Source organism: Saccopteryx leptura, chromosome 1 (assembly GCF_036850995.1).
Source record: "Saccopteryx leptura isolate mSacLep1 chromosome 1, mSacLep1_pri_phased_curated, whole genome shotgun sequence".
Lineage (NCBI taxonomy): Eukaryota > Metazoa > Chordata > Mammalia > Chiroptera > Emballonuridae > Saccopteryx > Saccopteryx leptura.
The window spans coordinates 268,810,003-268,831,415 of NC_089503.1; the positions used below are offsets into that span (position 1 = coordinate 268,810,003).

At 57.2% G+C, this 21,413-nt stretch overlaps 4 protein-coding genes across 7 annotated transcripts; 1 reads left to right on the top strand and 3 right to left on the bottom strand.

Annotated features, from left to right (window-relative positions):
* Nucleotides 1-137: 137 nt before the first annotated feature.
* On the top strand, nucleotides 138-1,950 carry CTXN1 (cortexin 1). The gene is made up of 2 exons (XM_066352451.1): nucleotides 138-633; nucleotides 963-1,950. Exon 2 carries the CDS (start codon nucleotides 983-985, stop codon nucleotides 1,229-1,231), a length of 249 nt encoding a protein of 82 aa, XP_066208548.1. The 5' UTR covers nucleotides 138-633; nucleotides 963-982; the 3' UTR covers nucleotides 1,232-1,950.
* A 1,292-nt stretch (nucleotides 1,951-3,242) lies between these two features.
* Nucleotides 3,243-6,512, bottom strand: SNAPC2 (small nuclear RNA activating complex polypeptide 2). Its single transcript, XM_066361106.1, has 5 exons — nucleotides 6,161-6,512; nucleotides 5,496-5,615; nucleotides 5,265-5,333; nucleotides 3,997-4,267; nucleotides 3,243-3,909 (listed from the first exon to the last, which is right to left on the bottom strand). The coding sequence occupies exons 1-5, from the start codon at nucleotides 6,341-6,343 to the stop codon at nucleotides 3,578-3,580; spliced, it is 975 nt and encodes a 324-aa protein (XP_066217203.1). The 5' UTR covers nucleotides 6,344-6,512; the 3' UTR covers nucleotides 3,243-3,577.
* Nucleotides 6,513-7,472: 960 nt separating this feature from the next.
* On the bottom strand, nucleotides 7,473-11,414 carry TGFBR3L (transforming growth factor beta receptor 3 like). Of its 2 annotated transcripts, XM_066352502.1 has the most exons (6): nucleotides 11,032-11,414; nucleotides 10,043-10,179; nucleotides 9,662-9,955; nucleotides 8,690-8,816; nucleotides 8,444-8,602; nucleotides 7,473-8,307 (listed from the first exon to the last, which is right to left on the bottom strand). In XM_066352502.1, exons 1-6 carry the CDS (start codon nucleotides 11,099-11,101, stop codon nucleotides 8,162-8,164), a joined length of 933 nt encoding a protein of 310 aa, XP_066208599.1. In that variant the 5' UTR covers nucleotides 11,102-11,414; the 3' UTR covers nucleotides 7,473-8,161. The 2 variants fall into 2 exon arrangements, with proteins under 2 accessions (XP_066208599.1, XP_066208593.1); XM_066352496.1 differs by having other exon boundaries at nucleotides 9,662-10,179.
* A 110-nt stretch (nucleotides 11,415-11,524) lies between these two features.
* Nucleotides 11,525-20,961, bottom strand: MAP2K7 (mitogen-activated protein kinase kinase 7). Of its 3 annotated transcripts, XM_066352465.1 has the most exons (13): nucleotides 20,752-20,961; nucleotides 19,096-19,143; nucleotides 15,970-16,111; nucleotides 15,733-15,799; nucleotides 15,510-15,623; nucleotides 15,303-15,422; nucleotides 15,046-15,153; nucleotides 14,786-14,965; nucleotides 14,605-14,685; nucleotides 14,381-14,523; nucleotides 13,805-13,850; nucleotides 13,541-13,671; nucleotides 11,525-13,459 (listed from the first exon to the last, which is right to left on the bottom strand). In XM_066352465.1, exons 1-13 carry the CDS (start codon nucleotides 20,873-20,875, stop codon nucleotides 13,405-13,407), a joined length of 1,359 nt encoding a protein of 452 aa, XP_066208562.1. In that variant the 5' UTR covers nucleotides 20,876-20,961; the 3' UTR covers nucleotides 11,525-13,404. The 3 variants fall into 3 exon arrangements, with proteins under 3 accessions (XP_066208562.1, XP_066208571.1, XP_066208580.1); XM_066352474.1 differs by having other exon boundaries at nucleotides 11,525-13,671; XM_066352483.1 differs by lacking the exon at nucleotides 19,096-19,143 and having other exon boundaries at nucleotides 11,525-13,671.
* Between the last annotated feature and the right edge of the window lie 452 nt (nucleotides 20,962-21,413).

Sequence of the window (21,413 nt, forward strand, 5' to 3'; positions counted from 1 at the left end):
TCCGAGATGTCTGTCACTGGGGTGGCTGAGCAGCTTGGCAGTCAAGGTTGCTGAAGGAACTGTGGGCCCAGAGAGGCAACTTGTCTGATTAAGACCCTGCACCCCTCTGGAAGGGAGGAGGTTAGGGACGTTTTCGTGACTTGGTCTGGGTCTGTGGGGTTGGAGTCTTTAGGGCTGGGGGAGCTTGTGCACTCGTGAGGGTGCTGGAGGGGTGGGGCACTGAGGTTTCCCAAACAAGGAGTCTGGGCGAAGGGTCTGTCGTGGAGAATATGGGTGCATGGGCTAAGATCTGGATGGAGGCATTAGGGGTGGGATCCTGGGTACCTGAGGCCCGGCTGTTCCTGAGTGTGGCGATCCCGAGGCTGGGGCGGGGTGACTGCCGCGCTGCTCCCTGCGCATCCTCCACCACCCCCCTGAACGGCCACGCCCCCGTCGCTATGGAAACAGCCACGGCTAGCTCGCGCCGCGCCCGCCTCGGTTTCTGCTGCTCCAGGGGCGGGTAGGGTGGGCCGAGCCCTGGCCACGCTGCTGCCGTCACCCCCCGCCGAGGAGAGTCCGAGAGCAGAGCCAACGCGGGTTCCGGAGGAGAGATCTGCTGACAGGCACTCAGTCCCCGTTGTGGTCGAGGCCAGGGTGAGGGGAACGGCGGGGGTGATGGGGGGAGGGGTCTCTGGGATGCCAAGAACAAAGACAGAGGGTGGGGGACGGGGCTGGACCCTGCCGCGCCCGCGAGCCGTGTGGTCGCACCTGTTGTGTGCTGACCGGCTGGGTCAGGGCTCCGTCTCCCTGCTCTCAACGCCCCCACCTGCGCAGAGTAGAGTCCCAACGTGGTGGTGGCGGCTGTTGACGGGCGGGGTATGGGCGTTGTCCGGAGATCGGAGATGAGGGACAGCAAGGATGGGAAGGAGGGAGACGTGGGAAGGCACAGCTTCATCTCCGCGCTCCGGGGCGCGTGTCCGCAGAGCGCGCTGCGATGTGAGCCATGAGCACGACCTGGGCACCGACACCCGAGCCGATGCTGCCATCGACGGGGCCCCCGGCAGCTGCAGGCCTGGACGCCGAGCAGCACACGGTCTTTGCCTTCGTGCTCTGCCTGCTCGTGGTGTTGGTGCTGCTGATGGTGCGCTGCGTGCGCATCCTACTCGACCCCTACAGCCGCATGCCCGCCTCGTCCTGGACTGACCACAAGGAGGCGCTCGAGCGAGGCCAATTCGACTACGCGCTGGTCTGAGCCGCAGCACTCGGTTGGCCCTCCGTCGGGTCGCTGTCCAGGAGCCGAACCGACAGAGGTGCTGTCGTCCTGGACCGCGCTTAGGATCCCGTCCCAGAACCTAGCCCAAGAGGGAGGGTGTGAGAAATCCAGCCTCTCCCCTCCCAGACCCTTCCCATCCGCTCAGGCCTTTCCCATCATCCCTCCTGGGCAAGCCCGAGCCCCACTTCGTGCCTTTATTTCGCCCTGTCCTTGCCCCAAAACCCGCCAACGCCCGAGGGTGTAGGTGGCTCTGCTATTGTCCTGTCGCTAGCATGAGTATTTTGTCCGTCCCAGGATGCAGAGATTCCTTTGTCTCCTCCCTCCCATGTCGTCAGGCCACCATCACTACTCCATCTCCTGAGTATTGAACCTCTCCTGGGGTCCCCTCCTGGACCCACGGGTGGATACTATATACCAATATGCCCAACTCAGCCTCCCGGAGACTGAGTCGGAGGAGCAACAATGGCTGCTTGTGTCCGGGATGTGTGGCGCTTTCTGTGGGGGAAAAGCGCAGGCAGGCTTATTCGTGCCCCCAGCCCAGGCCTCACTCCAGATTAGCGCTCCCCTCCCTCAATTACCACCTCCGCAGCCCAGTCACTGGCAATCCTACCACGTCCCCCTGATCCCACCTGCTACGCACCCTCACCCCCATACCCTCCCCGTACCTTCTCACTCCTTCCTGCCTTTCAGCTGACAGTTATAATAAATAAAAGCTATTATTAAGCACTTACTTGAGCCAAGCAGTGAGATGAGTTAGCACCTTCTTGCCTAGTGCTGTGGAGACACCCAGACCCATACTTTGGTATGAGGTGTATTACCACCTCAATCCCCACAGCTCAAGGCGCAGCAGACACCTTCCTCTTTCCCTTGACCTGGGGAAACTGGGGGCTGTGGGTTGGACATAGCTGAATGGGGTGTTGTGATGGGGCACCCGCAGCCAGCCCTGGAGGTGGACTCCAAGAACTGTCACAGCCTCCTGCTGCTATGACCACATCTTCAACCCCAACGTCCTCTGACTCTGGTCCCTCCTTCCCACCATCATTGGGTGCACTGGGGAACCCATGGGCCTGGTGAGTGGGGCCATGGCTGCACTCCACGCCTACCTGGGAGATATGTTGTGTGCCCTGGGGGAGCCATGTGCAATGTCCATGGGAAAGGTCTCCTGGTAAATCCCTACACAGACACAGGCCAACAGGAGATGACAGCCTGTGGGGGGCCCAAGGTTTAGGGGAGAAGTGAGGGTTTCTATAAAAGGAAGGCTGAGTGAATGCAGATTTTTGGAATGGAAAATTTACTAGCTCTCAGAGGGCTAGTTAGGCCTGGAGGAATGACATTTTTGGGGAGGACACCTGGTTCCTATCACCCTACCCAACGTGCACTTGAACCCACACCCTTGGAGGCTGGTGGAGGGGGGGGGTCCCTTTGCGTGGAGACCCAATAGCATCTCCAGGAATTTGGGGATTTTGACAGCAGCTGGGACTCTAGCTCCCTCCTCTACCCAATTCTGCTCCTCTTTCTTCTCTAGCTTCCCCAAGGCTACATCGGTAGCCCTCTCTAAACTGAAACAGGGACAGCCCACCTTTAAACCTTGGGCCCCCCACAGCCTTGAGCTTTGGTTCCTTGCTGGTCAGTTGGGAAACCAGAATGATATCAAGACTTGACTAAGGAAACTTGTAGACAAAAGTGGTTCCACACCGTATCACCTCTCCATCTGTATGGTGTAAGATCACCCGCTCAGAAAACCTTTCCCTGACACCTGCCAGGCTCAGGCTTGCCTTGACCCTCCATGCAATAACCTCCTCATAGCCAACTTAAGTCACTCCAAGCCGCTTTGGAGCAGACCTGGCAGTGGTAGCCTTTGGTGACACCTTCCTCACTGGCACGCCCCCTTCCATTCCCAGGACTCTAAGCTCTGCCTCTCCGACCTCTGAGATCTCTCTTTCTGCAGTTTGAGCCAACAATGCCACCTTTAAGTCACAGAATAAAAAAGTGAAGCAGACTTACAACTTTATTCAGTTATAGGACACAGGCCACAGAATACAGGAAGGGAGAAGGAGCAATTGTGAGGGAAATATCTGACGGTGGCCATAGCCCAGCCATTTACATTTGGCTGACCCACCTCAGTTCTGTGGCTGAACTCCTGTACAACTGGGCTTCACTTCTGAGACCCCTACTGTACAGTGTCTCAAAGGCCACTTGGTACTGCACACAGAGTCAAGGACTTTTACCACGACCAGATTCTCATGAATACCCAGTGCCAACCCATGCAGAATTGAGGACCAGGGGCTCATGGATATCTGGTGTGTCCTCTGCCTGCTGGGCCCCTCACTTTGTAGGGGTGGCCACCTGGCCCAGAAGCTCCAGGGGCACCAGGAATGGGTTCAAGGGGCAGATCCCAGCTGCTTGACAGGTAGATCTCGGTTTGCTGGGCCTGGCATTCTCAGGAGACTGGAGGGTGGCCTGGTTGGCTTCCTCTTGCTCCCTAGAGCCAGTACCACAATGTTCAGCCCCTGGATACAGGCTCTCACTGCTGGGGTCAGACTGGGGGGCCATCAGGTGTTGGTATGTATCCATCATATGCTCAACCAGGGCCACACAGGGAAGGTGAGGCAGTTCCTCAGGAAGTGCCATGAGCAGGTCAAGGACCACAGCTGACTCTGGGGATGGATGGAGAGGAAGGGTAAGAGGAGGGCAGGGCTTGCCACCTGGGACACCACCCCTAACCCCACCCCCATTCTTCTCACCAGCTGGGGAAAGCTCAGGGCCAAGGCAGCTGTGGGAGATAGATGACAGATACTTGTAGATCTTCTCAAAGTCCACTTCAAGGTCTCCCTCAGCAGAGGGGCCAGCCAGGAATTCAGAAAGTGCCTCAGTTGTGGGGCCAGGAGCCTTAGGGCTCTCATTCTCCTGCCCACTAGGGGTGTTGAATGACAGTAGTTTTCCACAGGCCTGAGTGGGCTTGGAGGGCTTGGAGTACAGGAGGCTGATGGGCTCCACCGCCCCAATGGTGAGCACCTGGCAGGCAGAGAAATCAGGAAGAGAAAAACAGAAGTCCTTGACCTTGGCTAGTTGGCTCAGCAGTAGAGCATCGGCCTGGCGTTTGGAAGTCCTGAGTTCGATTCCCGGCCAGGGCACACAGGAGAAGTGCCCATCTACTTCTCCACCCCTCCCCTTCTCCTTCCTCTCTATCTCTCTCTTCCCCTCCTGCAGCCAAGGCTCCATGGGAGCAAAGTTGGCCCAGGCACTGAGGATGGCTCCACAGCCTCCACTTCAGGCGCTAGAATGGCTCCAGTTGCAGTGGAGCGATGCCCCAGACAGGCAGAGCATTACCCCTTACTGGGCATGCCAAGTGGATCCCGGTTGGGCGCATGCGGGAGTCTACCGCCTCCCTGCTTCTCACTTTGGAAAAATACCAAAAAAAAAAAAGTAGTAGTCCTGCCTTCAGTCACTCTCCTGCCCTTCAAACTGTGCTGAGGCCCCCACCTCCACCTGCTCACCCAAGGGCGGTGCCACATACAGGAGATGGCCTCAGAAACTCAGAAAGGGAATACTGAGGCTCAGTGTCCAGTGACTGGCTAGAATTGCAGAGATGGCAACAGAAAGAGCCCAGGTGCAGATACACCTTATTTAGATTTTTTTTTTTTTTTTTTTACAGGGACAGAGAGAGTCAGAGAGAGGGATAGATAGGGACAAACAGGAATGGAGAAAGATGAGAAGCATCAATCATCAGTTTTTCGTTGCGACACCTTAGTTGTTCATTGCTTTCTGATATGTGCCTTGACCGTGAGCTTTCAGCAGACCGAGTAACCCCTTGCTTGAGCCAGCGACCTTGGGCTCAAGTCAGATGAGCCTGCGCTCAAGCCAGCGACCTCAGGGTCTCCAACCTGGGTCCTCCGCATCCCAGTCCAACACTCTATCCACTGCGCCACCGCCTTGTCAGGCCTTATTTCGATTTATGTATGACCCTGTCCCCAGGGACATGCCTAGCTTGCCTAAGGGATAGCTGCTTTACCTGTGAGAAAGCCACAGTCAGAGCTCCTTCCAGGGGGCCTGTTATTGTCTCAGCAAGATCCATCCATACCTGGGTGGGGCAACCAGAAAGTGCAAGGTCAGCCTAGAGATCAACCCTTAAGAGTCCAAGAGCTACCCTCCATGAGGATCCCTTGACCAGGTTATTCTTCCAACTCCCACCACCCTTTCTTCCAGGGGTTGGCCCTGGGTAGTTCTGTCCTGCCTCACTCACCTCGATAGGAGCTGGGGTCTGTGCTTCCAGGTGCCTTTGACCCTTTGGACCACCTGGATGCACCCTCTGAATGGCTTCCCGGGCCACACGGCCCTTGAGCTGCTGGAGGAAATCTCGAATCTGGGGAAGAGAAAGGAGAAGACTGAATGGGCCTTTCACAAACCCAGGGCTGAAGGAGAGAAGCCAAAGACCACTGACTGCTCCAAGAGCCAGCCACTGCTCTTTGCCTCCTGCTAGCCCGCTGTTAACTGTCACATCGACGCTGCCCAGGGTGTGGGACTACGGGCCAGGTGTGACCTAATAATAAAAATTTAAAGTTCAGGTCCGTCTGGCTCCTGCCCACAGCCAGGACCCTCCCCCATTCTAAGCTCTACCCTTTTCACCTCCCCACTTCGTCCATTCTGCCCCACTTCCTGATTCTTATTTCAATCTCATTCCCACCTAGTCCCGCTGAGCCAACCGCCGGGTCCGCCCCGTCGGGGCGGCCACTCGGTCCCACTCGTCCCGCCTCCGCCCCGCCCCTCGGCCTCACTTCCGCCCCAGCACGCCCATCCATCCTTCTAGCCAAGCTCGACCCGCCGCCCGCCTCGCACCCCACCACGCCCGCGCCCCGGGACACATTTCAGGTCCTTCCCCAGCTTCGCTCCCTTTCCGGGACCCCTGACCTCGGCCTCGCTCCGGCCCGGCAGCGCGCTGGCCAACTCGGCAGCGTCCGGCTCCAGATGGCCCCGCCACGTCTGCAGTAGTCGGAGCAGCTGCCGCTTCTCCCGGGCGCTCCAGACTGCGGTGCCAGTTACTTCGCCCAGAAAGCGCGCCGGGGACGCTCGCTGCCGTTGTGGGGGCTTCATGCCGAGGAAGGCGGAGTTGACGCTCGAGCCTCGTCTGGGGGGGCGGGGTTACGGGAGCCGCTGGGGCCACAAAGCACCGCGCGGAAGGGAAAGCGGGCGGGGGCGTGACTCTGCGTTGCTAGATAGAACTGCGTGTGGGAAATCATGGAGAGGCCGGCATTCGATCTGGTGCGAAGGAACGTGACCCCCCCCCCCCCCCCGCCACTGTCCGCATTTTATCTCATTTGTATCCTGGAGCTCAGATCTTAGATCTCGTGCCTTTTCTCCATTTCTGGACTAAGTCTTGTGAAACTCCTACAGTGTGCTTCGCTTCTCGAAGAGGGATGGGTCCTGGGCAGCTGCCCAGTCCTAGCGAAGAGACTGGGCTCTGGGGTCGTCCAGTCTTGGGAACCTTGAGCAAGTGACTTAGCTGTACCCTGCATCAGTTTTCTCATCTGTAAAATGGAGCAAGCTCTTGTCAATGCTCAGGGGAGGGAGGAGCTCGAAAGGAGGGATTTGAACTCTGGACTAGACGGAGAGAAGAGTGGAGCAGAGGCCAGAGTTCGAGGCCCTAGCGAGGGCGGGGTCCGGGCGGTGGTACTGGATAGAGGAAAAGGCCTGGATTTGGGAAGATGGCAAGAGTCTACTGGTCCGGTGCTGGGGTGGAAGAAAGCGGGTTAAAAAAAAAAAAAAAAAAAAAAAAAAAACTGGCCTGACCAGGCTGTGGCACAGTGGATAGAGTATTGGACTGGGATGCGGTTCAAGACCCCGAGGTCGCCAGCTTGAGCCCGGGCTCATCTGGTTTGAGCAAAGCTCACCAGCTTAAGCCCAAGGTCGCTGGCTCAAGCAAGGGGTTACTCAGTCTGTGGTAGCCCCACGGTCAAGGCACATATGAGAAAGCAATCAATGAACAACTAAGGTGTCGCAACAAAAAACTGATGGTTAATGCTTCTCATCTCTCTCCGTTCCTGTCAGTCTGTCCCTATCTATCCCTCTCTCTCTGTAAAAAAAAACAAACAAAAAACAAAACCTGGTGGGATCGGGTGCCCCTTTCCATTTGGGACAAAACGCCCTTCGGTCTCCCCTAATCCCTATCCGCACTTAAGCATATAGGTGGTGTATGACCCCTAACCCGAAGCCTCACCTCTCCAGTCTGGATCTCTTCCAGCCGAGAATCCTCCCAGTTCCGAAGTCCTGCTTCCACTTCCTGTCGCCCACCCCTGGCCCTGCGCACAAGTGTACTTCAGAACTCAGCAGGTCAGACCAGATGTTTATTTTGAGTCCAAGTGGGAGGAGGAGTGAGGAGGGCACGGTGTAGAGGCCATGTTTCCATGGGGTCCAAGGTCGACGGTAGCCGGTCCAGAATGGCAACTCTGATGCACTTCTGGTAGGTGCGTCTTTGGACCCTGCTGGGGGTGCGCCATCCCTAGAAGGGGCGACCTACTCTACACTAGGGAAAGGACAATACGCAGGCTACGTCTTTCTCAGCTGATCACTGGCTTCCTCAATCACTGCGCGGGCTTGAGGATGCTAGATCTGAATCCTGAATTCTTGCCTAGTGCTGTTCGACACAGAGCCCACAGTCCACGAGTGACCCACACAGCTCTCAGCTCCAAGTTTTGTAACCTTGATAAGTAACTTTAGAGCATGCCTCTTTTTCTCATATCTAAAATAGGAGTTATAACAGTATCTAACCTTAAGTTTTTTAGGAGGATTTAGTTAACATTTAGAACGCTGCCTGGCACAGAGAAAGCGCCATCAAGAGTCATCATCACTTTCCTCCTCCAGCTGTCCTAGAGCCCCACTTTACACCTACACACGCAGGCACACTTACTTGCCTCACTGGGGTCTTCTGGGCTGGGAGTCGCTAGGCGAGGCTCTCGTGGGTGAGCCGGGAGGTGGGGGCGCTGGAGGGGAGAGGCAGGCTGAGGAGCAGTAGGGGTTGCAGAGCGCTGACCAGGTGCAGGGGCGCCCCCTGTGGGCTGCTGCGGGCGAAACGAAGGCAGGTCTAAGGATGCTGAGGCCTCGCCAGTTGGGATCGTGGCAACCCGGGTGCCAAAGTGTGGGAATAGGCTGGGGGTAGGGGGCCGAGTAAAGGTTGGGATGTGCTGAAATTGGTACCTGAGTGTGCGCATGCGAGGCCGAGCCCCACGGCCAGCGCAGCGCCTAGCAGGAAGATGGCAACCACCAGAGCCACCATTGGTGCGGGCTCCAAGGCCGCCTTGGCCGGCACAGGGGGCACCGGGCGTAAGGCTCTGCTGGGGACGCCCTTGGGTGGCCCTGTGGGGAGGCAACGCTGAGGCAGAGGTCCTCCCCACCCCAGTTCTCAGCCCCAGGGATCCCCACAGAGGAGGACTGCGCGCTCACTGGGGGGCGGCCGTGGCACCGTGACTACGATGGGCTGCATCAGCGTGTGCAGGTGGGGGTCGTTGGCACCCAAACTCTCGCTGCTGCCACTGCTGGAGCCCGGGCACGCCTCATCCCGAGGCAGACACTGGGGGGGGGGGGAGGGGAGCGGGGACGTGAGGGTCCAGGGATATAGAGACTGGGATCCAGGCTTCTCAAGAGATCTAAGTGTCCAGCACTCTTTGCAACCAAAAGTTCCATCACTAGATTCCTGGAAATCCCAGCCCTCGGGGATCCTGAGCCCAGCGCATAAGATATACAAACAACCAGGCTGGCCTGTACTGGCGCAGTGGATTCAGCGTGGACCTGGAACGCTGAAGTCACCAGTTTGAAACACTGGGCTTGCCCTGTCAAGGAGTGTAGGACAAACGATCAATGAAGGATTAAATAGCGAAGCAACTATGAGTTGATACTTCTCGTTCCTCCCCCTCTTCTCTCTGTAAAATCAATATTTATAATCTTAAAACACACACACACAGCCAGACACCCAGTTCCTCAAGACTCCAAATTTCAGTCCCTCAAGTTCACATGACCTGGCTCTATGAGCAACCAAACTTCTGTGAAGCCCAGCATTAAATACTCAGAGACTTGGCTCTTTATTATCTTTATCCAACTACCCTGCCCTGGAGGGACTTCAGACCTCCGCCCAAGGGAATCCCAGTGACCTGTCCATCAGAGAACTCAGTGCCTACAGCCTGTCCCCTGAGGAACCCTTGGGCGGAGCCCCACGTGTCCCTCAAGCACCCAGCTCCCAGCCTGAGAGGGACCCAGTGCCTACCTCCAGCTCCGAGACCTGTTCCCCAGGCTCCAAAGCACGCCGATCCCAAGATCCCCAAACCCCGAGGGGCTCCTTCAGATGCCAGAGGCGCTCCCACGTAGCCCCCCTCCCCACTGGCCCCAGAAGCCCATACTCCCTGCCCTGTGCCCACGCACCAGCGACAAGGGCAGCAACGTCAGAGGCGCAAGAGTCCGGTGGGCTCCCCGGAGGCGGCGGCAGCGGCTCAGCTGGCAGTGCAAGAACTGCACAGAGGCATTGAAGACAGGGCGCAAACGGAAGCTGAAGCGGGCAGCCCCGGGGCGTGGCGGCGAAAAGGCGACCGAGGAATCAGTGGAGCAGCCCTTACGCAGCAGCGTCAGGGTAGGCCCTGGGGCCGGACGCGAGGACGGTGTCACCCAACAGTGGTGCAGGGTCAGACCCCAGCGAGGGGAGGGACGGGCCAGGGCCGCCTGGACAGGGGTGGTGGGTGAAGGGTGGAGTGTCGTGGTCAGGATCCAGTACCCACACCTGCCTGCCCCCGGCCCCTGCGCGCGCACCTGCACAAACACGCGGCTGTCCGCCGGGACCTCAAGTGGCCCTGCTCGGCGCTGGAAAGTATCTTCTGCATCGGATAACTCTAGACTGAAAACGGGTCGGCGCAGCCACGACCCAGGCACTGCTGGGAATGGAGGTGCTGGCAGAGGGGAAAAGGTGGCATAAAGGAAGGACACGCTTCCCGTTAGGCCCTCGAGCAAACGACCCAATCTCCTAGCCTCCTTTATAAAAATGGATGCGGTGGATTCACTTTCATGCTTGGCTCCTCGCCTCGCCTCGTTCACCGCCGTTGGGACAGCAGTTATGTCTTCCCCGGAGACCTCTAGGACATCACACAGCCCAGCAGCTGAAGCCAGGCGCAAAGCTGTGCTCTCTTGGGGAGGAGCTCCCTTTCCTGGACCTTGATTTCCTCCCCCACAGTGAATGAATGAGTTGCAGGCTAAGGAGAGGGTGAGGGGCCCAGAGGCTCAGCAGGTCTAGCTTGGGGCTGCAGCTGTCGCCACCTGTTCTTTTCTACGGAGAGAGACTGGTACCATCAACAGGGGGAGAGAGGCTGCTTTCCTACAGCCCAAGCCCAGCCAGATCACCAGGCTCTGAGGCATTTCTGTCTGTACAAGTACCTCACTCTGGGGTTGAGGGAATTGCAATAAAGGATGGAGGTACCAGGGAGCCCAAACCAGGGGTCTTTTCATCTGAGGGCATGCACATGCAGTGCATACACGGACACACAGATGTGTACTTTTAAGAGATAGCTAAGTCCTTGTCTTTCATTCAGGATGCCCCCCACACACACTCTCAAAATATTTGCACAGATCACTCCCCTCCCACAGTCCTTGGCATCACCATGGCTGCTGGGGATTTTGAAGTTGGGGACCCCAGAGAACCTGAAAATGGGAGACAGTAGTAGATCCCAGTGCCCACCCACCAGTTCCCCGAGAAATGGTGGCACAGGAATGCAAGCACGAAGGCATGTTTCCCAGCCCCTACATACCAGGTGGCCCGCTGGGCATGGCGGAGATCCCTGCAAGCAGGGCCAACAGCAAGAGCACGGTACCCAGCATGGCGGACTGGCTGTGGTAATATGCAGGGGGCAGGGGCAGAAGCACCAGCCCAGTCCAGCAGGTAGGCAGGTGACCCTGTCCTTGGCTGAGCAGCCACGCTGGGTGGTAAAGAGTGGGGGCAGCAGGCTGAGAGGCTGACACAGAAGCCCTTACCCAAGGCCTGCCAGGGATTAAAAGCTCCTCTCCAGAAGGACCTGTGGCTACCGGGAGTTGGGTGTCCCTCCACACTGCCTGTTAGATATTGGGCAAATCACTACAAACACAACCAACCAGTCCCAAACCTGCCTCAGTTTTCCTTTTGATGCAGACTTCATCCACCAGAACAGCAACAGCAGCACCTCCAACCCCAACATCAGGGCTTACAGCGCCTTCCCAAATCTCATGCCACATCCTGCCAAGTCTCAGGTTATACCACAGACTCAGTGGAAGAAAAGGGAGGGGTTTTATTCTCAAGCTTCTAAGGATTTACAAACAAGGGTGTCTCATTTTAAAAAGGAAAGGGGCAATACTGGCAGCCTGAGAAGGGGTCATGGGCTGGGCCAGGTCACCCCAGGCTCCTGCCTGCCAGCTCAACCCTCTGCCTGGTCCAGAAGAATGGCTGGTGACGGAAGACAGAGGGAGGAGACGGGAGAGACAGGGGAGAGGAGAGGCTCCCTCAGGGCTCCCACTTAACACTGAAGGGGAAGGGCAGGCAGATATACATGGAACAAAATTAAGTTAAATAAAAATAAGCCTGGGCAGCCAGCCTCTGGCTTTTGCTGGCCCTGGAACCAGCCACTCAACCTTCTGGTTACAGGCAAGAGCCCCTGTGGCTGGGACCCCCAAGGATGGAGCTAGGCCTGTTGGCTCCCCACCCTGCCCCTCCCCTTACAAAGGGGATTTAGGCAAGAGAGGTGGCGGTATACCCCCTCTCCTGACTAGGCAGAGAGAAGACAAGGAGTACTTTTTAAACATGCGGCCTTTTGTTTGACTATGTTAAGAGTAACTAGTCAATAGGATAGAGAAGTTACAGTGATACCTATGCTGAATCTATATTGCTCCAGCTACATCCAGGGAGGTTCTTCACCTTTGGTGTTGGTTGTTTTGTGTGTTTGTGTGTTTTCTTTTTGTCCACTGATTTGCATGCATCACCAACAAAAAAGGAAACACACCCCCCTCCTGCTCTGACTGCTGCAGAGGGCTGGGGGGGAGGAAGGCCCCATGGCACAGCCTCAAGGTGGGCTGGGGACTGATTGCGTTCACACACCCAGCCCTTGGCCTGCCCCTCCTGTCCCTGTTATACATCCTCAAACCCCCACATCCATTCCCTGCACCCTCACTCCCTGCCTCCCTGGGCCTTGGCCTGGAGGCCCCCACTCCTGTCATTCACTCCCTCCTCCCTGCCATACCAGCATTTGCTGCCTCCGACCATGCCCCAGACCCCCCTTCCCTGAAGGCCACCCTCTGTGGCCACAGCCCCATGAGCTCCCTCTGTACGGCCTGAGGTCCTCAACTCGCCTCAAGCAGAGGCCAGTCTCCAGCCCCAAGGGAGGAGCCCCCGCCCTCAGCACCCACCTTTGGGACTAGTCTCTCCAGGACAGGCTAACAAGGCATGTAGCCTAGGCCCTTCCACCTAGCCCTCCAGTGCCCATGGGAGGTCAAGGGCTACACCACAAGCAGCTAAACATGACTTTGGTAATAGTTTCTGAAGGTACCAACAAACCCCATGAAAACAATCTCTTCTTCCCCCATCCGCCAAATACCCCAACAAGTACAATAAAATACAATAAACTCCAAAAAGGACCCCCTGAGATCAAAGAGAGAGAGAGAGCCTGCAGCCTGGGTCAGCTGTAGTCACAATGTCCAGCCTGCCTTCCTGGGATGAGGATGCCAGCCAAGGGACTCAGTGCTTGCCACAGACCTAAGAGGACCAAGAGGTCCTGTTGTGGGTGGCAGGGCGTGGGCTAGGAGAGAGTCAGAGGCAGGACGGGAGATGGAAAACCAGAGAGGCATTGAGGTGACAGAAGGAGAGGAGACAGGGAACATGTGTACCACAGAAGGCTGAAGGGAGAGCATGGGGTGAGTGCGGGAGGTGCAGGACGGTGACTCTCTCCTGGCCCCAGGTGGCCACCCCAGCCCCGAGGTTACGACTGAATAAGTAGCAGGTCTGCTCCACGCCTGCCGTCTTCCGTTCACAGTGTCTGTTGGGGGACTTATACAGCGGCTGACCCCATGACTGGAAGGGCCAGGGCCTGGTGGGCCCATCTCTCCATGGCTGCTGGGTAGGGAGTCAGGGTTGGGTTGGCATCCCCTATTTTCTGTCCTTAGCCCTTGGCGGCTGTCCAGTTCCCAAGTGTCCCCTGGAGGGCAGCTGGGTAGCTGGGTAGGGAAGAGGGGGCCTGTGGTCATGTCCCTGGCCCCCCCACCCCCCAGTAGGGCTGGCTGCTGCCACGCAGCTACCTGAAGAAGGGCAGGTGGTATTGGCTTAGGACTCCACTAGTCCTCGGTGATTCGGTCTTTGCCATGACATCCTTGAACCAAGATGCCACATCTACCTCCAGAGTCTCGTAGCGCTTGATGAAGCTGTGTTCCTGCAGGATCCGAGGGAAGAACTTAGGACAGGGGCAGCTTCTCTGCTGGTCTCACCTAGGCCCTGAGTGTCCAGATGAGTGGGTGGTGGGGAGTGAGGCTGGGATAAGGTGGGGAGGGGCCCCAGGTACTCACAAGTAGCTTATTATACTTTGGTCTCTTCCTGTGATCTTTAGTAAGGCTGGAGAAAGGGGAAAAAAGGGAAATGAGAGCCTAGAAAGGGGGTCAGCTGTTTGACCTACTGAGCCAGGGGACTGCAAAAACTGTGGGAAGGAGCTACTGCATCCTCCTGGCCCTGGGCCAGCTTAGTGAACGCAGGGGCTTGCACCCACCTGGGCTGGGGGCCTGAATCATGTCGTGAGGTACCAGTAGGAAGAGTTCCCCCGCGGGAGAATCCAATATGCCTGCATAATTCTGCTTGTTGGTGTAGGATCCTCAGAACCCTCTGCCCTCCACTTGTTTACAACTTCCTGAGATAAAGCTCCAGAGCACCCAGCTCAATGCCCTGGGGCCAACTGTCCCCTGAGGCCAGGTCCAAACCCAAGTCATGGCTCCCAGGGCTCCAGCTCTTGCCTGCAGCCCCTGCCCCGAGTCCAGTCTGGTCCCATCCCCACAAGGGAGGGGGCTTTCCCTCCCTCCTGCTTCAAAGCTCCCGGGCTACCTTGACCTGCCCATCTTCCCTAGCAAAGGGCCTTGGTAGGGGCTCCTCACCAGTCTTTGACAAAGGACTGAAAGTCCCCCGAGAAGCCCATGTGGCTGGGCAGGAGTGGGGGCTCTTCCTGTAGGACCTTGGTGAGAACCTCGAAGTCTGTCTTACAGTTCTTATAGGGAAACTGTCCTGTCGCCAACTCCACCTAGGGAGAGATGGGAGGCTGAAGTGGCTGAGGACAGGCTCCTGCCTCTCCTGCTGTCCTCCCAGAGGGGCCCCAACTCACCAGGGAGATGCCTAGGCTCCACACGTCAGCTCGGATGTCATAGTCTGGCTTGGTAGGGTCTGGGGGGTCAATGCGCTCAGGCTGTAGGGGAAGAGGAGGGGCAAAGTAGACATGGTAAGGGAAAAATGGACCCCTGTGGCTGGGGTGGGTACACTGCCCATGTTGCCCAGTCCCCACTTACTGCCATGTAGGCAGCACAGCCAGCGCTCCGTGTTTTGGCTTTGGAGTCGACAAGACGGCCACTAATGCCAAAGTCACAGAGCTTGATCTGGCCCCGCTCGTCCAACAGGATGTTGGAGGGCTTGACGTCCCGGTGGATCACGCCATGCTTCTCCTTCAGGTAGTAGAGCGCCTTCACGATCTGGAAGGAAAGGGGAGGGCACTGTAACCGGGGGTGGGGGAAGGGGCCCCTGCCCACCCAGCCCCTGCCTGGCCACTCACCGCTACTGTCATCTTGCCCAGGATCCACTCAGGGATGGGACCCTGCATCCGTTTCTTCAATTTCTCGGCACAGGTGCCCATGAGCTCCATAGCAATGAAGACATCTGTCTGCAGGGGCAGCAGGAATGCCTTGGGAGTGGCCATACCCTCCTGCCCACCCCAATCAGGAGAGGAGGACTGGGGTTTGGGGGCACGCTCAGAGAGCGGCAAGGGAGACTCAAGGAAGTGAGCAGGTGGGGCTGGGCAGTCAGGCTCACATTGGTGATGAAGGTGCCAAAGCACTGCACGATGTACGGGCAGTCGTGGCTCTTGAGTACCACATCCAGGTCCATGAGGATCCGTTTATTCTCTTCCTTATTCCCCGAGCGTCGCATTTGCTGCACGGGATAAGAGGGGTAGTGAAGGAGAGCCTTAGCACCAGAGCTGAGAGGCATGGGGTGCATCTGGGCGGGGTCGTGGCTCACCTTGACAGCAATGATGTGGCCTGTCTTCCGGAAGCGCATCTTCCATACCTGGCCACAGGTGCCACTGCCCATCTCCCCCAAATTTTCTAGGTCGTTGATTTCTGCCTGGTAGCGCTGGTGAGGAGAGTCAGGGCTAGGGGGTCTACCCAACTTCTGTCCCACCACACAGACCTAGCCCCACTATGTCCTGCCCACCCCCTGGGGGCTGGGGGAAGGGTAGTACCTGGCCCCCAATTGTCAAGTAGCCTGTCTGCTTCATGATCTCCTGCAGCTTCTGGTCAATCTCGATACTACAGGAACAGGGAGTGGGTGGAGGGGGGTCTTGACCAACCTGAGGCCACCCTAACTCCCAATACCCAGGGGTTCCCAAAGATTTCACCATCTCCTCCCTAGGGCCACCCCAGCAACCCTCCCCACACTGACCTCCCACAGGCCAGCTGGCCCTGCTCCAAAGGCTCACCTCTCCATGCTTCGAGGTGTAAACAAGGTGGAAGCGAGCCCCAGCATGTGGCGGGGCCGGGCCGGGGGTGTGGGCTGCTGTGGGGAGCTTTCAGAGGTCGGTGAGCGGCTGCCGCCATCATTGGCCAGTGGGAGCTGCAGGGCTAGGGAGGTGAGAGCAAGGGGCATAAAGGGGATTAACACCCAGATAAATCCACCTCCAGTGCTGGCACTCTGGGGAGCTAGGGACCTTGATCTTCCCCTCCCGGGCACCCTCAGACAGGCTAGCACAGCCTCCTGCCCTGCTGGGGAAGAGAAGCTAGGGTTCTCACCCTTGAAACCACTTAGGGTACTTCTCCCATCCCCCTGCCTGGAAGGGGATAAAATGGGCTGGCTGGGAATGCTAGTCCCCAGAAACATAGGGCTCGTCCCCAAGTCTATGCTGACAGAGAAGTAAGGCCTGGAGCCTGATGGTGTCCCTCAGCCAGGTAGCTTCCTTGGTGTGTCCCTTTCCCCCGACCTATGCCCAGGGCCACATGCTTGGGACCATGTGAAGAATTGCCTGGACTCTGGTCCTATGGCTGCAATGAACCCAGCTGCCTATACAAGTGAGGCAGACCACCCTGGGGAGGCTGGGTGAGGGACCCAGGCTTCCCCTGCCCCAAGTTCTGTTTCAGAGTCAGGGAGGGCCACCCTCTGGCCAGTAGATTCATCTGTGAGCCTCCCAGCTAGGCCTGCAGAGCTGAGGCCAGCAGGGACAGAGGTGAGGGCAGGACCCCAGGATGGGCCTATGTCCTGGTGATGAGGGGTTCCAGCTGGTGCAGCCCTTCAGGACTGGCAGCAACTGGAAGGGGTGCTGGGCCAGGCAGAAGTTTGGTTCTTTCCAGCAGCCTGCATGCAGATGGCTTGAGCATGCTGCAGGCAAGCAGGCAGGCAGGCAGGCAGGCAGCAGGCAAGTAGGAGAAAGCACAGGACAGGTAAAGTTAGGGAACAAGAGGGCAGGATACAGACAGACAAGAGCCAACACTGAGGCCCAGCTGCCCAAGATTGGCTGTGCTGCAGAGACAGGCCAGAGAGAGGCCCAAACAGGTGAGCAGGTTCACTGAGGGGCTGGGAACCTCCCTTGGCTGGGCTGGAATCAGGGTGGAGGAGCAGCGGCCGTTTTAACTGCTAGAGGAAGCAGACAATCCTTCATTGAACCCTTACAGCTGAAAGGTCCTGGCATTTCAGAAAAGGGTCCTTGGGTGGGGAGGGCACTGGCTACAAGCACCCTCCCTGGTTCACCTTCCATGGAGAGCAGGCCTGGGGACTGCTCCCAGCTCATGCCCCTCCTCTCTCCCCACACCTCCTACCACAGCCCACCTTTTCCTCCCAGAGTTCTGTGAGCACCTGGTATCGTGGGCCCAGTGACCAATGGGTATGCTTTAGTTGCTGGCACTTTCCTTGTCCTATTGGCTCAGGACCCTGATCCCAGCCAGTGTGAGGGGGGGAAGGTATATGACCATGGCCTGCAGTTCTAGAAGGGAATAAAGAAAGAGCTCTGGGGACCCCAGGGACACAGTAAAGCCCAGCATCCTCGACTTCCATGTTTCATCCCCCTCACCTGAACCTGGCTTTGTAACATTCCTACACCTCTGCGCTGCCATGGCTTGAAGCAATGTTTAAGCCCTCCCTCTCTGGCTCAACAACTTCTCCTTGTGCTTCCCTTGCATCTGTACTCTCTTGAGACAGTGCCAGCTTCTCATTCCCAGAAAGGTATCTGGACCCCTTTTCTGCCCTGTGCTGTCAGCTTTCTGGGGTGAGGACCACATCCCTACCTTCTCCACACTTTTTATTGTCTCCCATAGATCCTCTCCCTGACACAGGCCATTAGGCCTTTGAGAGCTGCCCCAGGACCTTGGAAAGGGCTGCTAGAGACAGAGGTTTCTGCCAGTCCCACAAAATAAAGCGCAGTAGGATTTCAGTGGCTAGAGGGGGGGTGATATACTAAGTCCCAGAGTGGTCACTGAGCACTGAGGGGGTGAGATAGAGAACATGGCAGGTCAGGAGAACAGAAAGAGAGTATGAAGATGAATGAGAGAGAGAGGCAGATAGAGAAACAAAGAAAGAGAGATGTGAATGAATGAGGGAGAACAAAAGAGGATATGGGGAATGCGGCCATCAGGAGACACAGATGTACCAGACTGTCAGCGCACACACAGAGGAAACAAACCCCTACACACATGCAGACAGGTAGATAATACAACACAGAGCCCCCAACACCATAATACACACACACGAGGCCATACACATACAATTGCACAACCTAGTCCCACTTACCCACAAGGACCAACAGGACCAGACCCCTAGCTGGTCTCTCTTACACACACCCTTGCACAGGACAGTTCTGCACACATCCATTCCCAGACTCACTGCACTCAGGCCTTGGAAGGGCCATTCCTCTACCTCCATTCACTAGCTCCCTCAACCTCCCATGAGACTTTGCTCAAATCCTACCTTCTCCAGAAGCTTGACCTGATCGCCCTGCTGCAGAACCCTCAACCCTGTTCTACTCTGCTTTTTCTCCAAGGCTCATAGCCTTCTCAGCTCTCCCTGACCAGGATTCACTCACTGTTCATATCCCCACCCCACCACTACTGGGGCATAAGCTGCACAAAGAGAAGGACTTGGTCTGTTTGGTTCACAGCTTTGTCCCTGGAGCCTAGAAAAGGCACAGCACATGGGCCAATACATGTTCTTGAACTGCTGAAGTGGATCCACAGGCACAGCTGACCCACTGGTCCCACTTTCTCTCCTTGTCACTTATACACACACATGCACATAAACATGTGACCTCCTCACAAGTGACAAACTTCCGGTCAGTGAGGGAGCCCAGTTCCTCTTCCAGGGAGTTCAAACCTGCATCCAAAAGGAAGGGACAGGGAGGGGAGAAAACACAAGAGGAAGAGGCAAGGTGGGCCTGATATGGATCTCATGGAGGGCAGAAAGAGTGAGAGTCTGAGATGTGTATGTGTGTGCGTGCACACATACATACATGTAAACACACACACACACAGCATGGGGGACAGGGAGATGGGATTCTGCAGCTGGGGCAGCGGTTAGGTCAATGGTGCAGATGTCCAAGCAGCGATGATAAAAAGGTTGGTACCTGCTCGTTGGGACGGGGCAGGAGCAGGGCTTAGAGTGATCACAATAACTGGATGGGGAGAAGAAAGAAAAAAAAACAACACCACAGTAAATCACACAGAAATAACTGATTTGTCAAAAAGAAAAGAAATCAAATCATAACGAAGAGGAGGGGGAGGTGCGAGGCACCAAACTGCAGAGATGGGTAGAAACCAACAGATGGGAGGAATGGAAGGATGGGATGGAGCTGACACAGACACAGATGCCTAGTGTGGGGATCCTCAAGGACCTGCCCATCTTGGGCCTCTCCGTGCCTCACTCTACACCTAAGACAACCACCCCCATAATGCACCTGGGGCCCTAAACCCAGCCCTGTCTTGTTCACACTGGGGGCGAGGGGAAGGTAGCACTGCAGAGCCCAGCAGGGACCCTCCAGTCCCTGCTGGGCTTCCTGCCCTAGGGAGTGTCCAATGCCAGCATCACTGCCTTGAGGCTTTCCCTGGGCCTCCAAGAGGCTGTCCTCAGGGAAGGAGGGCTGTGGAGTAGACCCTACACATGGACTGGGTGGGTGTCAGGCTGTGACGGTCAGGCTGGATGAGTAGAAGGTAGTTAGAATACCTAGATATAGGGTGTCTTCCCCCACAACCTCCCACTTCATCAAGATGACCCCACAGGAGCTACAAGCTACAAGGGTCTTATCAGAGAGAATATTAAAGAAGGCAACAAAGACACAGAAAGCATTATAGAGTGCTGTATGTCAGGTCCCTGGTGAGGGGAATCACAGGCCCTCCAACTGAGAGGATTTGAGGAGGGGGTTCTGTGGGACATAACAGGGGACTAAATGTGGTCACACTGACCCCAGGACAGGTGGGAGTAGGAGTGTTGGGGAGGACTTTTTTTTTTTTAATTTGTCCTTTATTTATTTTTTTTCAAAATGATTTTAGAGAGGAAGAGAGAGAAAGGGTGGGAGGTTGAAACATCAATCTATTTCTGACTGTGCCCTGACCAGGGATAGAACCCACAACTTTGGTGTATCAGCAGGACCCTTTATCCCACCAGGGCAGGGGGACAACTCGTGACTCCAGATGACAAGATGCCCAGAAGGTAGGCACTGAGATGGTGGAATCAAAGGAGAGATGTGTAAGTGCTGGGATGCTAAATATCACTGTACTGGCCTCAGGTGTCCCCAGGCCAGGTGTGAGTGTGAGTGGACCATCTCTTGAACCTGGATGACAAGGACCCAGGAGCGGAGAGGGGATAGGGGCCTCTTGACAGTCAGTGTGATGGCGAGAGTGGAACCATCTGGCCAAAACGGATGTGTGCGTATTTGCAGGGAACCTGGATGTAGTCACGGTCGCGTGGAGAAGGGGATGCACGGCTCACAGTAGGTGACAGAGGGTCCGCAAATCACGGCGATAGGGCGGGTCATCAGATGGGGGGGTCCTCATCTGGAGCGGCGTAACTAGCCTCTCAGGCCGGGGAGGGCCGCCCGTGAGCCCGCTAGTCCCACGGCCCCAGGGTCACCGTGACCCTCTCCACGCGGGCCAACAGCTGAGGGGTGGCGGTAAGAAGCAGCAAGAGCGCCCCGGAAGTGGGGGCGGAGCCTAGGGGCGGGGCGGGGCCGCCCGCACAGCACGCCCCGCCCCGCCCGCCCCCTCCCCCACGCCGTCGTGCTTACTGGGCCTGGTCCGCTGGGGGCTGATGTCCAGGTTGAGGTCGATCCTCCGACGGGCCTCGCGGTTCTCCTGCTTCAGCTTTGCTTCCAGGCGGGACAGCTTCTGCTCCAGGGAGGACGCCGCCATCTTCCCCGCCGCCGCCGCCTCCGCCGCGTACCGCCCGGCCACCCGTCAGCCCGGCAGACAAACACCGCACTGCGCCTGCGCCGGAATGACCCTGTCGAGCCGCCGTCTCGCCCCGCTGGCGCATGCCCGCGGTGCACACCCGCCCGTTTCTCGTGCGAGCCTCCGCGCGTGCGTGTCTCTTCCCAGCTAGAGGGATGACGCCACCTAGAGCTCGCGGCTGGCACTGTGCAAACCTCCCGCCGAAATGCTCTTGCGCGAATTCCTGAGCGCCTTGGTGAGCCGCGCGGTGTGGAAACCACGTTTCCCTATCTGCAGATAGTGGTGGGCGGGGAAAGCGGCACCCAAGCCTACAGAAGGGGGAACAAGGTTTCGCTGGAGGCGTGTGCTGCGCTTCTGCTGGTTTTTTCCTTAGTCGCTGGTCGAGTTCGCTACAGTTGTGTTTTCAGTCTATACGGCGTTCCTGGCTGGACCTTTTCTGGAGCAGGCGCCCTCTAAGAACGCCTTGCTCGCTTTGGGCGTGCTTCATTAGGATCCCCGT

Coding starts and splice junctions, on each gene's coding strand:
- MAP2K7 (XM_066352465.1), bottom strand. CDS start 20,875: ATGGCGGCGTCCTCCCTGGAGCAGAAGCTGTCCCGCCTGGAAGCAAAG. Junction 19,144..20,751: donor CCCCCAGCGGACCAGGCCCA/GTAAGCACGACG, acceptor CTCCCCATCCAG/TTATTGTGATCACTCTAAGC. Junction 14,966..15,045: donor TGGGCAAGATGACAGTAGCG/GTGAGTGGCCAG, acceptor CTTTCCTTCCAG/ATCGTGAAGGCGCTCTACTA.
- SNAPC2 (XM_066361106.1), bottom strand. CDS start 6,343: ATGAAGCCCCCACAACGGCAGCGAGCGTCCCCGGCGCGCTTTCTGGGC. Junction 5,334..5,495: donor AGACCCCAGCTCCTATCGAG/GTGAGTGAGGCA, acceptor TGCCCCACCCAG/GTATGGATGGATCTTGCTGA. Junction 3,910..3,996: donor CCCTGAGCTTTCCCCAGCTG/GTGAGAAGAATG, acceptor ATCCATCCCCAG/AGTCAGCTGTGGTCCTTGAC.
- TGFBR3L (XM_066352496.1), bottom strand. CDS start 11,101: ATGCTGGGTACCGTGCTCTTGCTGTTGGCCCTGCTTGCAGGGATCTCC. Junction 8,817..9,661: donor CGTTGCTGCCCTTGTCGCTG/GTGCGTGGGCAC, acceptor CCCCCCCCCCAG/TGTCTGCCTCGGGATGAGGC. Junction 8,603..8,689: donor GGTGCCACGGCCGCCCCCCA/GTGAGCGCGCAG, acceptor GCCTCCCCACAG/GGCCACCCAAGGGCGTCCCC.
- CTXN1 (XM_066352451.1), top strand. CDS start 983: ATGAGCACGACCTGGGCACCGACACCCGAGCCGATGCTGCCATCGACG.